General features: G+C 36.5%; 1 protein-coding gene across 3 annotated transcripts in view; it reads right to left on the bottom strand.

The window, feature by feature from the left end:
- Unc79 (unc-79 homolog, NALCN channel complex subunit) overlaps window positions 1–14,965 on the bottom strand; it is a 226,234-nt gene that overhangs the window by 85,628 nt on the left and 125,641 nt on the right. For 2 of the 3 annotated variants that reach the window (XM_023719685.1, XM_023719683.1), the window contains exons 25-27: window positions 10,134–10,316; window positions 9,398–9,560; window positions 4,958–6,172 (exon numbers count right to left, since the gene is read on the bottom strand). In XM_023719685.1, the coding sequence (XP_023575453.1) occupies window positions 4,958–6,172; window positions 9,398–9,560; window positions 10,134–10,316 (1,561 nt within the window). Of the gene's footprint in view, window positions 1–4,957; window positions 6,173–6,750; window positions 6,901–9,397; window positions 9,561–10,133; window positions 10,317–14,965 lie in introns of all 3 variants that reach the window. The other variant, XM_023719684.1, reaches the window with a different exon arrangement.

Genomic DNA, 14,965 nt, shown 5'->3' on the forward strand with positions numbered 1-14,965 from the left:
ATGTTAAAAAGTCAGTTCTTTATAGAAAAAGAAACAGAGAAAAGAAAGAGATACCAAGATGTCAGGTAGAGGAAAAAGGTGTGCTACAGGCCAGAGCTGGCCTCATTGATTGAAAGCCGGATGTTTAATCAAAAAGAGTATATTTCCCCTCTTGGCTTCAGCTCAGCCATGTTGTTTGTCTTGGCTAATAAAATATATGCAACATAATGTGACCAAAGGATTGAGAAGTACTTGTACAACTGGATTTGCTCTCTTGGGACTCTACTATTACCATGAGAAAATATTCCCAGGCCTCATCCTGCCTAGAGGAGGTTGGCAGGCATGAGTAGCAGATCCTGGCCACTCAACTGGGTCCAGCCTAGCTTAGTTGATTCCCAGATGACCAAGGGACTCTTAAACTACATACTTATTGTTACATGCTGCTTGTGATTATTAGCAATAGGTAGCTAACAGTTGGTTCAGCATACAAACAATATAAAAGCTGTAAGGCCCGATAAGTTCACCAAGAAAGCTGAGGTCCATAGAGGAAAGGATCAAGGAGACAGACCTCAAGGTACTTTTTCATTAAGGAGACAAAGAAGGACTAGCAAAAAAGAATGATAAGGAGTGATCACCAAATAAGAGAAAAACCAAGAAAGTACAGAATCCTGAAAGCCAATTGAAATGCAAGCAATCAACTAAATCAAATATTGTAGCCATGTCAGAGGATAAGCTCTAAGAGCTGGCAACTGGAGTTAGCAGTAGAGGTCCTTGTTTACCTTACAGGTGCAATTTTGTGGTAGAGCAGGAATGAAAGCTTCATAAAAGTGAGTTTTAAAATGAATATAATGGGGGAAATTAGAGATAGTAATAATAGTTGAGAGAATTAAGATAAAGAACAGTGGTTTGTTTGTTTTTAAATAATGAGAAAGAAATGAGATTGTATGCTGAAGTCAAGAAAAGAGTGGGAGAATTTGGGGGACTTACAAGCTCTGTGTAGAATATAGGAAATATAGACAAAACAGGATCTTGGAAAGGAACCACACAAAAGTGCTGAGTGTTTAAGAGCAGATGCTGAAAGGAAGGGAGTAGAAGGCTGTGGAAATTCCTTCTGATGACATCAAATAGGATAAGTTATTGAAAGTTTGGGAAGAAAAGTAGCTATAAAATCATCATTTGAGAGGCTGGAAATATGGATCAAGAAAATGCTATGTCTGCTGGATGGCTTTAAGGGCCTAGGTAAGGCATGAGGTCATGAAATTTATATGGGGAAGTCTATATTATGTGTTTTTCTAGTCATATTCATCTGATAGATACACATACTGGTAAATAGTTTGATTTACCAAGGGTTGTGTTTAGTTGAATAAATCTTAAAAACCCTGAAAGTTATAGGCAGGGAGAGATTACACTTATAACTCAAATTTAAGATGAGTGAGGAGAGAGGACATGAAGTAGGGGAAAGATGATGGAAGATGACAATAAATAAGAGAGAGAAAAGGGTAATCAGAGACTAGGAGATGAAATCAAGACTATTCAAACATTACGGCTATTGGCAATAACAAAGTCTGTGATATGACCATGGAAAGAAATATCTGAGCTAAGGTAGAGAAAAAAATTCTGGAGAAGATGAATTCAATGAACTGAGAAGCAAAGTTAAGAGTATCAAGAGTAACCAATGTTAAAATCAACAAATATTAAGGCAGGAATAATTTGGAAAGGAGTAAAGAGAGCTAGGAATCATATTTGTCAGCAAATAAGAAAGAATCTACTTTAAAATGGTATAAAAATGAAACTGTGAGTGGCATGGTGAGAGGACAGGAGATTCAGGACTGGGAATTTTTAGATACAAAGAGGGAATGGTCTGGAGAAGAAATAATGGTCAAGGAAAATGCCTAACCCCTGTTCCAGGCCTAATGATGTAGGACTGCTAGGAAAGCAGTAGCTTCAGGGAGAGTTGAAGCTCTGTTAGAGGCAACAAAATAATCACTGGGGAGAGAACACATAAGGAATTTTGTTCATGAAGGACTTTGAATTTCTGAGGACACAGGAGAAAGGTATATTTGTAGTACTTGGGATTGAACTCCGGGTTTTTCACTGAGCTACCTCCTCCTTGTTCCTTTCCTTCCCTCTTCCTCCCCTTCCTTTCCCTGTCCCTCTTCCTTCTCTTTCTCTTCCTCTTCCTCTCTTTCTTCTCCTCCTTCTCCTCCTCCTTCTCTTTCTCCTTCTGTTTTGGAGGCAGGATCTCACTAAATCATTAAGTTGTTCAGGTTGGGCTCAAACTTGCTTGTGAACTGGGGTAGATTGGTAAAAAAAAAAAAAAAAAAAAAAAAAAAAAAGGGCATAGACCAAGTATGGAGGGCCTTATAACAATCTTAAAGGGCGATTAAGAATGACCCAGAAGTCTGGGACATCTCACAAACAGAAACTGACACAGAGAAAAAGTACACAGTAAAATTAATCCTTGACTTCAGATACTTAGCAGTGGTAAGGCTGTGAATCTGCAACAAGTAGGAGGAATAAAGGTATCTGGGCCCCTCTCACCCCTGCTGAGGAGGCAATAAAGTCTAGAGAAATCTGCATCATATTGAGTCCATGGGGGCCTCCTCCCAGTGTCCAACAGGGAAGGGTAGAAGATCTGCATGTCTGTGGGATGTAGCGCATTACAGAGATGTAAGTATTACAATAATATTTAAAAACACATTATCATAAAATGGAGGGAGGTAGGAGGGAGAAAGGGGTAAGGAATGAGACTCTACACAACTCTATGCAAGAAATGTAAACACTACATACTACAAACCTGTACAAAAATAAAAAGGTGAGCAAGAAATAGATGGATGGGAGAGGGAGGGAAAGAAAAAGGGATGAAAAAACGAATCAAGACGTACATGTAAAAGTACGAACTGCTCACAAGGAATGTAAACATGGCTACACATACATACTAAAAAACTAAAAAAACACATTATCATAACTGTCAGATATTTTTTTTCTGTTGTTCAGGCTGGGCTCAAACTTGCTTGTGAATTAGGGTAGATTTCGTAGAAAACTTCAGAACAGAAAGTATGCATGGCCTTATAGAAATCTTAGAAGGCAATGAGGAAGGACCCAGAATTCTGGGACACCTCACAAACAGAAACTGACACAGAGAGAAAGTACACAGTAAAATTAATCCTCGACTCTAGGTACTTAGCAGTGGTAAGGCTGTGAGTCTGCACAGTGCTAAAGCTGTGAGTCCTGTATATAACAAGAAAATATAAGAAAATCAGGGGCCAGGGAGAAAATGCACAGTAAAATTAATCGACTCCAGGTACTTAACAGTGGTAAAGCTGTGAGTCTGTAACAATTAGAAGGAATAAAGGTACCTGGGCCCCTCATATATGAATTAAAAAAATTTCCTCCTTGGTAGCTGGGGAGCAACAGACCTAAGGGTAAATGAAATAGGTAGCACGTGCATACACAAACACATGTTACAGCTATTTGCCCATTCTGGGGCCCTGTAAATCCTACTTTATAAATCCCTACAGTTTGAAGGTCAATGCTATCCTTCACCAATGTGCAGCAATTTTCCTGCCTCCAAATAGTAAAGAGGCATCCTAGTTTCCTCTGAATTCTTCCTGACTTTCTTATATTTTTTAAAAACTTTTTAAAAATCCTTTATTTATTTATTTGGTACAGGTTCTCACTATACAGCTCAGACTCATAGTGACGCTCCTCACTGAGCCTCCTCAATACTGAGATTACAGGCATGCACTACCACATCTGGTTTCAATGGTTGGCTGGGTGTGGGGCCAGCACAGCATGCAGTACTAGGGATTGAACCTGGGTCTTCATACTTGTCAGGCAGACGCTTAGACTACCGAGCTATCTCCCTGGCCCCTGACTTTATTTTCTTGTTATGTACAGGACCTTTTGTCCCTCTCTCTGGCCAGAGCATCATCTTCTCCAAAGACATTGCTGTTCAGTCAGTAGATATTTACCAAACATCTTAGCCTGGGACAAATTAAAAGAGCCCAAGCACATTTTCACACAAGTTCCTTCAAGGTGAAGCAGTAAATAAAGTAGGACTGGAATGGGGAGGACAGTCCTGGCAGTTTGACATAGGACAAAACCTTCATTATCTCCTTTAAGCCTCAGAATCCTCTTTTATAAAAAAAATAAAAAATAAAAATAAAAATAAAAAAGAGGGTGCTAGGAAACAGGTCTGTAAGGTTTTTGCCATTTCTCGTATTCTCTAGTTCATGTAGTGAAATAAGTGTCAAACAGTATTGCAATATTATAGAAGATTATACTTTAGGATGACGTATACTATTAGCTCACTACTTTTTAAAGTTATTCCTTACAAAACAAAGTTTCCAGGAAAACACAAGAAGTGAGGCTTGGGTCAGGAAATCCATGTGCTCTGCCAGTCTCATCATCAAATGGTGTCTGTGGATTAGTGTTTAGATGGTAACTGGTAGTTTCTGGTTCCTGATATTTGCTTAGTATATACAGTCAATTGCAGGTTCTAAATGAATAGATAGTTCTTAATCATTTCAAGTATCTTTGCTTTATTTTATATTTGTTTCTCTTCATATTTGTTTCTCCTTTGGCTCTATTATGATATAATAGAGCAGGGGTAGGGGGAGGTGGGGAAGCAAAAGAGTTCAAATTTATGGCTTCTGTCTGAGAAAGGCTAAAATTATGTTTGAAATATCCTGATATAAATTAACCACTGTCCCTTACTGCCAAGTTTAGTCAAGAATTAACTATGGAGTCTGGAAACAACAAATATAGAAACGTTTATGGAGCCCGTAGAACCACATCTGAATCCACCACATTCTAGGTAAGTAGGAGGGATTCAGAGTGATTATGAAGCAATTATAATGTCACACCCTGACATTATAAGATTTTGATTTTGATGCATATTCTTTGTCAAAACTCTACCAAGTAAGATGCACAAACTTGAAGGTAAGGCTGGGAAAAAGAAAAGAGATGAGCTTACCTGGATCTTTCTGTTCTCCCAATTTGTCTAGAATGTTGAAGGAGATGTCAAGGTACTCTCTCTGGATAGCACTGACAGCAATCTTTCTCTGTTTCCTCTGCCTGGGAACAATCTGAATCTTAAATTCTGATTCTTCAACTCCATCCTCCTCCACCTTCTTTTCAGTATTCTGTTCTGTATCAGATTCAACACTGGTATCAGGCTTCTCGCTTTCTGTTGGATTCTCAGCATCTTCAGGAACTTTGAGTAGTACAGTTTTTGCCCCTGAAGTTGGCACCTGCATAGGCTTCTCTTCCTCCGTACCAGAGTCAGGATTATCATCCATTGACATCTCAGGGAGAGCAAAGGATTTCTGAAGGAGGTCTCGCTTTTGCTTAAGTGTTAGTGGGCTGCCTGAGGAGAATTCTCGCAGTCCCTCTGGCTTTGACAAATCTTCTGAATCTGTAGGATCTTCCAGGGACATGAGCGCAGAGTCTTTGTTATCTGCTGATTGATTATTTCCTGAGTCCTTAGAGGAGCAGTCTTTGGAACAGTCCTCCACACTTACTTGCACAAGAGGAGTTGTGCTTAGGCTGAGGACAGAGGGATGGCTCGGTGTGGAGGGGGAGGAGGCAGCATTGTTACCAGAGGGGCCATCATTTCCCTGGTTCATCATCTCCTCTTCATCACTTTCCACGATTCTGAGAGGTGGAAGAGGTTCAAATATAAGAGAGTCGCTGTCTGAGGTTGAGAGTATGGAGTGTTTTTCAGGGCCCGATGTTGAATCTGAGGACAAATCTATCAGATCTAGATCCTCTTTCGGAGCAACCTTCACTGGAGAGTCAACTTTCACCTCAAATGTCTCCATACAATTTAACCTAACTTCTGGTATTACAGGCCTTCTGGTTTCTTGAAAACCTTCCATGGCTGGGTTCTCAGGTATTTCAATGGTGTCAGGCCTTGTAGCAGAATTCTGTCTAGAACGTCCGTGGTCATTTTGTCTTTGTGTGATGTAAGCGGCTTGGGCAGGAGGCTTATCTATGTCACACCGATCTATGCAAGACTTTCTACGATGCTCATCTAATGTAAACAAGAGGGAGTCTGCATTCCCTATATCAAGAGATTTTTGTTTTAAAGAGCGCAGCTTTTTTTTCTGAATGCTTTCTTCTCTCACACAGTGGAGAATGCTGTCTTGTAATGCACCCGTTTCTCTATATTCAGCCAGTTCTATTTCACCTGATTAAAACAGAAAAAGCTAGTACTATTTTACTTGGAGATTTTACCATCTTTCCCCTCATATTTGGGCACACTATTGGCATAAATCATAATCACAATCCCAGCTCCACCAGATTGGAAAACTGATTTTCTGGCCAAATTCTTGTAAGGCTCATTTTAATTTCAGAAACTGGAAAAGTTTGGATTGAAAGTAATCACAATGGTATTTTAAGATTTGATTTCCAAAATCAAGTTTTGGGATAATTCCTCAGCTCTATTCATTTGTGCATAGAAGAGGGGATCATTTTTTTGGCTGAGGCAGATCTACGAAACTGTATTCATATTGTGTGGAAGAGAAGCAAACATTTTGCAACAAATCAAATCAAGCAATGGCCCTTGAAGACAATCATGACATTAATGATGTATCTGTTAACTCACGTATATATATAAATGTGTATATATATACTGTTTGTGCATACATATATATAAAATCAATAATATCAAAATAAGTAGTAACATAATAAAATTAAGATTTCACCCCAAACAAACGGTAGAGTACAACATTTCTGCATAAAATTACTAAGAGAAAAAATTCATACTTCTCTGAACATTCATCTCAACCGGCTGATATTTCACCATTTTGCTGCCGCCTATCCTTTTCAATCTTGCAAAAAAAGTTTGAGACTCTTTATTGCAGGGTCCAGTAGGTGTATCATGAATATCAGATTCATCAAAAACACTATCTTCTTCTAATTGGGGAGAGAAAGTCAAAATTACACTTAAGAGGTTATTCTCTCTTAGGCTGTGTCTATACAAGCATTTCAGTGAAAGCATTCTGGGATAGTCTGAGATGGTTTCTTCAAATCTAGTGATGGGTTTATATTTCACCCAGGCTTCAAGATATCCATAGTTGAACAAAGCAACCTATTGTAAGATTGCCCATCATTTTATGTGACAATTGGCAGCACTTTTGACAGGCATCTCAATATTCCAATAGAGCTTTCCTGAGGAAACTTTTCCAGTGCACTTATAATCAAATGATGCCTAGATGCTACTTTGTCCAGCAGTTTGTGACAATCTTTGAACTTGCCTGTCCTCAGCAGATTTTCAGGCTAACTTTGCAAAGGGAAGTTAAACAAGACAAGTGAATCTTTTCCTTTCCAAAAAGTGTATGCCTTCCTGGGATATGGGAACTGGCATAGACACAGCCTAACAGTACATGCACCTTATACTTTGTGAATGCAAAATACTGTACTCTACATTTGGTAATGAAACACACACAACACACAGAAAAAGCTTAGAAAAGCCACTTGTCATCTCAAAAGCTCCACAAATGATTATGGACTGAAAGAGTAAACAAAGGAAAAGGAAAACAAACAAACAAAAAAACCATTTCTTCCTATTAAAGTAAGACTCTTCTCTGAGGTGTTTACCATGTGTAACTGTTACGGGTCTCATGAATCCTAAAAGGAATGTTTGACTTTTATACCATCTTAAGGCTCCATAAACAAATGGCTCACTTAGAGTGCCTACTGAACTTGTATCTTTGTCCTTTCTTCTATCCCCATTTGGTCACTTTAAAATGAAAATAAATCTAAATACACATTAGTGAGCAAAGAATTGTTATGTTGCAACTCACAAAATACACTTAACCAATTTTCTTCTTTCATCCTTTGGAAAGGCCAATACCATGTACAAAGCAGCAAAAGAAAAGGATATTAGCATGCATTTTAGTACCACAATAAATGGAATTAACCTATTATTTGAGTTGAATATCACTAAGATTATATTTGGCCTATGTTTATATCTATACATGACAAGATGAGGCTCAGGTGGGATTATGATTATTTAAGATTTCTTGAATACAGAGGAAGGAATATAAGTGTTAAGTTTTAAGCATATATCCTATCCTTATGCACAAAATTCTACAAGCAAATAAAACCTAAAGCAGTAAATGTTAGATGAAATAACCATAATGATCTTTTTAAATAAAAAAATTTATTGACCAAAATGGATACAAAGCTCCCAGTGAACTTCCACAAAGATGAGAATGCTCATCAAATTCCCATGTTTCTGAAGAAATGCACCAAAATGATCTATTTTATTTCTTTTTATCATTTTTAAAAAAATGTCTTTGACATATACAGCCTTTGAGCAAATAGCTATTGAGGATTCCATTACATAACTATGGAATAATTTTCAAAATATGCTGAATGACAGAGATAGGAAAACAACAAGATGGCATCTTCTATGCAGAAAGGTTCATCTGGGATCAGCCCACACACCAAGCACACATTAAGAACACCCACAATTTAATAGAACCTACTCCTACCCAATTACCCAAAGACTATATAGCCTAAGGAATAGACAAGATAGTCTTCAGAAAGGATCTGAATGGTCCCAGAACTTAAAGAAGCTAGTTCTCTGAATTTTCCTCTATAGTCAATCTACATTCTTGGCTCTTGCAGCAATAGACAAACAGTGTAACACTGACTCCAATTTCCTCTATTAAGACATTTCCTGTGAACTTGGGCTACATTAATACTATAAATGATCATCAGACATTTGGCTTTCTTCCAGGATTGGAACAGATGATGTTACCTTTAATGTGTATAGTCACACTATATGTGACATTCACTACAGATATGAACCTTGGTTCTTTATCTCTCACCTGAAAATACCCAGGCTGTAATTCTACTGTAATTAAAGTTTCATTCTACTGTCTCCTTTGAAGAAAAATTATCAATAGAAAAAGTGTCAATATTGGAAATAATTCAAACTTATGCACTAGAACTGTTACATTTCCTTTGCTAATGAGGCTAGGAAAAGAGCATTTTAGCATACTTAGATTCCATTCAAATTTAGGGGTACAAAGTACAGGGGTAAACTACAGATTCTCAAATTATGACCTCTCTGATTACCAACCAAGATTTACATCACAGTCCAAAAGCAAGATGTTTCCAACATGTAAGGAAAAGTTTAAATGTTCTTTAATCAAATGGCTGAAAACACTTTACATAACATTGTTTATTATGGATTTTAGAAGCATATCAGTTATTCCTTTGGAGTGCTCTATTAAAAAGTTAAAATTGCAACATTCATGGAAAAATTGGGAGATACAAAATATAGTGATTTTTTTCCATAATGATATTTGGGAACACTCCTTTATTTCCTAAGAAAGAACTGTCCATAAACATATTATGTACATAGGCTAAGCAGGGGATAGAATTTTGATATGGACAGTACCTTTTTCTTTTTCGCTGTATCTGCTTATATTACTGTTGTCACTGTACAGAGGGCCTGTTGTGGCATGAGGCTTGCAGCTATGGTACTGTGCATTGAGTGTATTGACTGTTATATGAATCAGGTGCAGCAGGATCTTGCTGATATCACAGTCTCTGTATGGATACTGCTCAACAAAATAGAGGGAGAAAAATAAAAATGGTTATTTTAAAGAATAAGCCCTTCTAATTGATTGTATCAGATTTCTTTGTATCTCTTGGGGATAAAAAGAAATTTACAGGACAGTAAAAGCACAGATTCTGATCAAAGCTTTATTTTACCAGGGATCATATTCTCTTTCTCTTGCAACAAACCACTAACAATCACACAGGCCAGTTTACAGTTATAACTGCCTTCAAGAGCATTATCTGGTATAGACATTGAATATATAATTTCAAATATCTTGTTTTCTAACATAGTAAAATATGAGAATCTGAGTATAATTAGAGGTTACTGATCAATTCCTTACAACTCACTAATTTAAAAAATGTTTTGAGAGCATGTATTGACATAGTCTCTCAGTTCTACTTTCATTTCAATGGTCCTTGCTTCTTAATACTAATTATATCAACATGATGATTCTTCTAAAAGGCAATTTTTTTATTCTACCAAATTCTCAACTTATATCTCTTAGGTGGATTCCTATAGCTATACTCTTTAAGAGGATGCTCCATCCAAAAACAGGTACTGCAGTACTCACCTTGTAAAGGATGACAAGCAAGGCCTTCAACCACATCTGCCTGATATGAGGTTTTAGGGACCAGAGGGAACAACGAGGTGGCTGTTGGAAATAATGCCGGAGTTGAGGACAAGAACAGTATTTGAGCACCTGAACTACCAAGGGAAGAAGGTGTTTTCCCAAGTTAATGTTATAGTCCATAACCTGAAATAGAAAAAATATTAGTAACTGAAAGAAAACTATAAAGAATCCTCATAAGTCAAAGGAAAACTTCGAAGCATCATAGCAAAATCACACAGATCTCACAAAATATTAGTGGTAACGATAGCCAGTACACATAAAAGGGGAAAAGTACTATCTCATAAGAAATAAAAACTTGTAAATTGAAAATTTGTATCTCTTTACTTCATTATTGACTAAAAATAGAAAAGAGATAAATATGACTATTAAACTATTAACTACAATTAAACTAGGCTTACTGGAGTAAAACTTAAACTAGCAATCTTATCAAGAATGGGCATTAGTAGACAATGCTAGCCAGAAATTAGTATAATCTTTCAGGATAGAGACTTAGCATGTATTCAGAGTTCTTTTTTTCTTTAAAGAGCCTATCTTTTTCTATAGGAATTAAATGTACCCTAAGGAAATAATCAAATGAGCACTCTAAGATATACATGTAGAGATAACTCTGCGTGACTTTGTTGTCTGTAATTGGAATTAATCTCCATGTACAATAATATGGAATAAATTATATAAAATATGGTTGGTACATTGACAGAATGCTATTTAGTTATTAAACAGAAGGTGATACATATTTGTTTATATTATTTGAACCTCACAATAAGTACTAAGCTTTAAGATATATTTATCAGTATGCATAATGATTCCATTATTACAGAATAATGTACATACACACAATTGTGGATATATACAACTATAAATATGCAAGGAGAAATAATCACCAAAATGTTGGTAAGTTATCTTTGTCTTGGGTTTTCTGGAGTTTTGGTATTATTGCTTATATTACTAATCTAAGCATGCACAATGTAGATTTAGAGGTGGGATGGAAAAAGAAAGAGAAGGAGGGTAGAAAGAAGCATTTGTTATCTAAAATGGCATAATCTCTCTTCATCACAGATAGCTGTGTATCAATGGTGAGCTATTCAGTTATCAGTATCAGTAAGAGACTAACTACATACATATTACTCCCACTTTGCTTATTTGTTTTCATTATATTACAATCTGTTTGAGCAGAGTAATAGCAACAATTACCATCTATTCAATCCCTAACATGACACAGACATTAATTAAGGTGCTCTGCAATATGTTGTCTCTAATAAATCTGTTACAGGTGAGCAAACAAGAAGAACATGCTTTATAATAGGTGTCAATGAAGCAGCCAGATACAGCACAAATGACATAAAAAATCATTTGCAGAACTATGAGCAGAAAATTTTCCAAACATGAGAATAGAAACTGATATGCAGTTAAGCAAGGCATATATACCTCCACACAGCCAGAATCAGAATAAATCTATGCCTAGACACGTAATGATCAACATCTCAAAAATTCAGCAAAAGAATAGAATATTAAAAGTGGCTAGAGAGAAGAAACAGATCATCTACAACGGAAAACCCAGCGGAATCACAGCAGATTTCTTAACACAAACCATCAAATCAAGAAGAGCTTGGAGTGAAGTACTTCAGGTCCTAAAAGAAAATAACTTCCAACCCAGATTGATATACCTTACAAACTAACTATCAAATTCAGTGGTGAAATAAGATCCTTCCATGACAAACAATTGAAGAAATTCATGATTCCCAAATCAGCTCTACAAAGCATACTGACAGATATCCTAGAAAGAGACAAAAGTGATCACAGCTTCAGAAACAACAAAAAGGAACTAATGAATGCAGCAAGTAATTAAAAAGAGGGAAAAAGTATGGAACCTACAGCAGGAAAATAACATGACAAACATAAGCCAATACATATGTTAGACCATCAATGAAAACAACCTCAATTCAACAATCAAGAGAAATAGACTAGCAGAGTGGATTAAGAAACAAAATCCAATAAGAATCTGTGCACAAGAAACACATTTAACCAAAAGGAAATTCACAGACTGAAGGTCGAAGATGGAAAACGATCCTCAATGCCATAAGAAATCAGAAAAAAGCAGGAGTAGCTATCCTGGTTGCTGACAATATGAACTTCAACCCAAAAATCATCCGAAGACATAAAGAAGGTCACTACATACTTGTTAAGGGAAAACTGCAAGAGGAAGAGAACAATCATAAAAATATAGGTACCCAATGTACCATCCTACATAAGATAAATTTAATAGACACAAAAAAATCAAATGAGAGCCAATGAGATAGTTCAGCAGACTAAGTGCCTGCTTAGGAAGGTACACGGACCAGGAATGGATCCCAGGCACCACATGTTATGCTGGCCCTGCCCCCAGGTGATCTGAGCAGAGCCAAGTCATCCACCAAGACTGAGTGTGGTAGAACATGCCTGTAATCCCTGCACTAGGAAGGCTGAAAACAGGATGAACACTACAAGTCTAAGCTGTGTACTGAGACCCTGTACCAATTATACTAAAAAAAAAAAAAAATTCAAATGAGCAATGATACAATAATAATGGGGGAATTTAACATGCCACTGTCACAAAGAGATAGATCAACAAGGCAAAAAATCAGCAAACCAATTACAGAACTAAACCAAACTTCTGAAGTAATTAACTTGGTAGACCATTACAAAGTGTTTCACCCAGCAACAACAGAATACACATTCTTCTCAGCTGCACACGGGACATTCTCCAAAATAGACCGCATACTAGCACACAGAGCACTCCTAAGTAAATGCAAAGGAAATGAAATTCTCCCATGCATACTATCTGATCACAGAGCAACAAAACAGTAAATTATTGACAGAAGAAACTACATAAACACCTGAAAATTAAATAGCAACCTCCTGAACAACTAGTAGGTCACAGATGAAACTAAAGAAGAAATTAAAACTATTTACAATCAAACAAAAATGGAGATACAACTTCCCAAAACTGGTGGATTGCAATGAAAGCTGTCTTAAAAGAAAAATTTAGAGTGGTAAAGTTGCACATTAGGAAAACAGAACAAGCCCAAATAAATGATTTTATGCTGCACCTCGAGCTCCTAGAAAAAGAACTGCAAGTCAAATCCACAGCCTAGACAAGACAGGATATAAAAAAGATTAGAGCAGAAATTAATGCATTGGAGACAAAGAAAATAATACAAAGAATAAATGCATCAAAGAGTTGGTTCTTTGAAAGAGTAAATAAAATTGATAAACCCCTAGCCAACCTAATCAAAAACAGGACAGAAAAAAAACCAAATTCATGCAATAAGGAATGAAAAGTGTGAAATTACTACAGACCTTACAGAAATTCAGAAGATCATCAATACATACTTCCAAAATCGTTACTCTCACAGGATGGAAAACACAGAGGAAATGGATACATATGAAATGCCAGAGCTGAGTCAAGAAGATACACAAACTCTGAATAACTCAATAAAGAGAAATGAAATTGAAAATATAATAGAAAAGAACCTCCCAACAAAGCAAAGCCAAGGTCCTGACGGATACACAGCAGAATTCTACAAGAAATTTAGATAAGATTTAATGCCAACTTTTCTCAAACTCTTCAACAAAATTGAAAGGGAAGCAATTCTCCCAAACTCATTCCTGGAGACAAATACTACTCTGATTCCAAAACCAGAGAAAGATCCAACTAAAAAAATAGAACTACAGGCCAATCTCTCTAACGAATATACATGCAAAAATCCTCAATAAAATACCAGCAAACAGAATGCAGCCATTCATAAAGAAGATTATACATTACGACCAAGTGAGATTCATTCCAGCAATGCAGGGATGGTTCAACATATGCAAATCCATAAATGTAATACATCACATCAACAGAGCCAAAACCAAAAACCACATGATCATCTCAATAGATGCAGAAAAAACTTCTGATAAAGTTCAACACTCATTCATGATACAAATCCTACAGAGAATCAAAATAGATGGTCTATATCTCAATCTGATAAAAAGCCATCTATGAGAAATCAACAGCCAACACCGTGCTAAATGGGCAAAAAAAAAAAAAACCCTGAAGACCTTCACTTTATAAAATCAGTATCAAGACAAGGATGTACACTATCTCCACTTCTATTCAATACAGTGCTGGAAACATTAGCCAAAACAATTAGACAGAGGAGAGAAATAAAAGGATTAAGGATTGGAATAGAAGAAGTAAAATTAACATTATTTGTAGATGACATGACACTTTACATAGAAGACCCCCAAAACTCCACCAAGAGTCTTGTGGATTTAATCAACAAATCCAGCAATGTAGCAGGATACAAAGTCAATACCTAAAAAAATCAGTAGCATTTTTATACACAAACACTGAATACATTGAAAGAGAAAGTAGGGAAACCATGCCTTTCACAATAACATCCAAAACAATGAAATACTCAGGAATCAATCTCACAAAGGACATAAAAGATTTATACAGTGAAAATTAAGGTACTCTGAGAAAAGAGATTGAAGAGGATTTGAGAACATGGAAAAATATTCCATGGTCCTGGATAGGAAGAACCAACATTGCAAAAATGGCCATACTCCCAAAATTGGTATACAGATTCAATGCAATTCTGACTAAAATACTATTAGTATACTGCACAGAGCTAGAGAAAACTTTCCTCAAATTCATTTGTAACCAGAAGAGACCCAGAGTATCAAAAGTGATCCTGGGAAACAAAGGAAAGGAAAGGAGGTGTCACAATCCCTGATCTGAAATTACACTG

Source organism: Octodon degus, unplaced genomic scaffold (genome assembly GCF_000260255.1).
Source record: "Octodon degus isolate 3935 unplaced genomic scaffold, OctDeg1.0 scaffold00070, whole genome shotgun sequence".
Lineage (NCBI taxonomy): Eukaryota > Metazoa > Chordata > Mammalia > Rodentia > Octodontidae > Octodon > Octodon degus.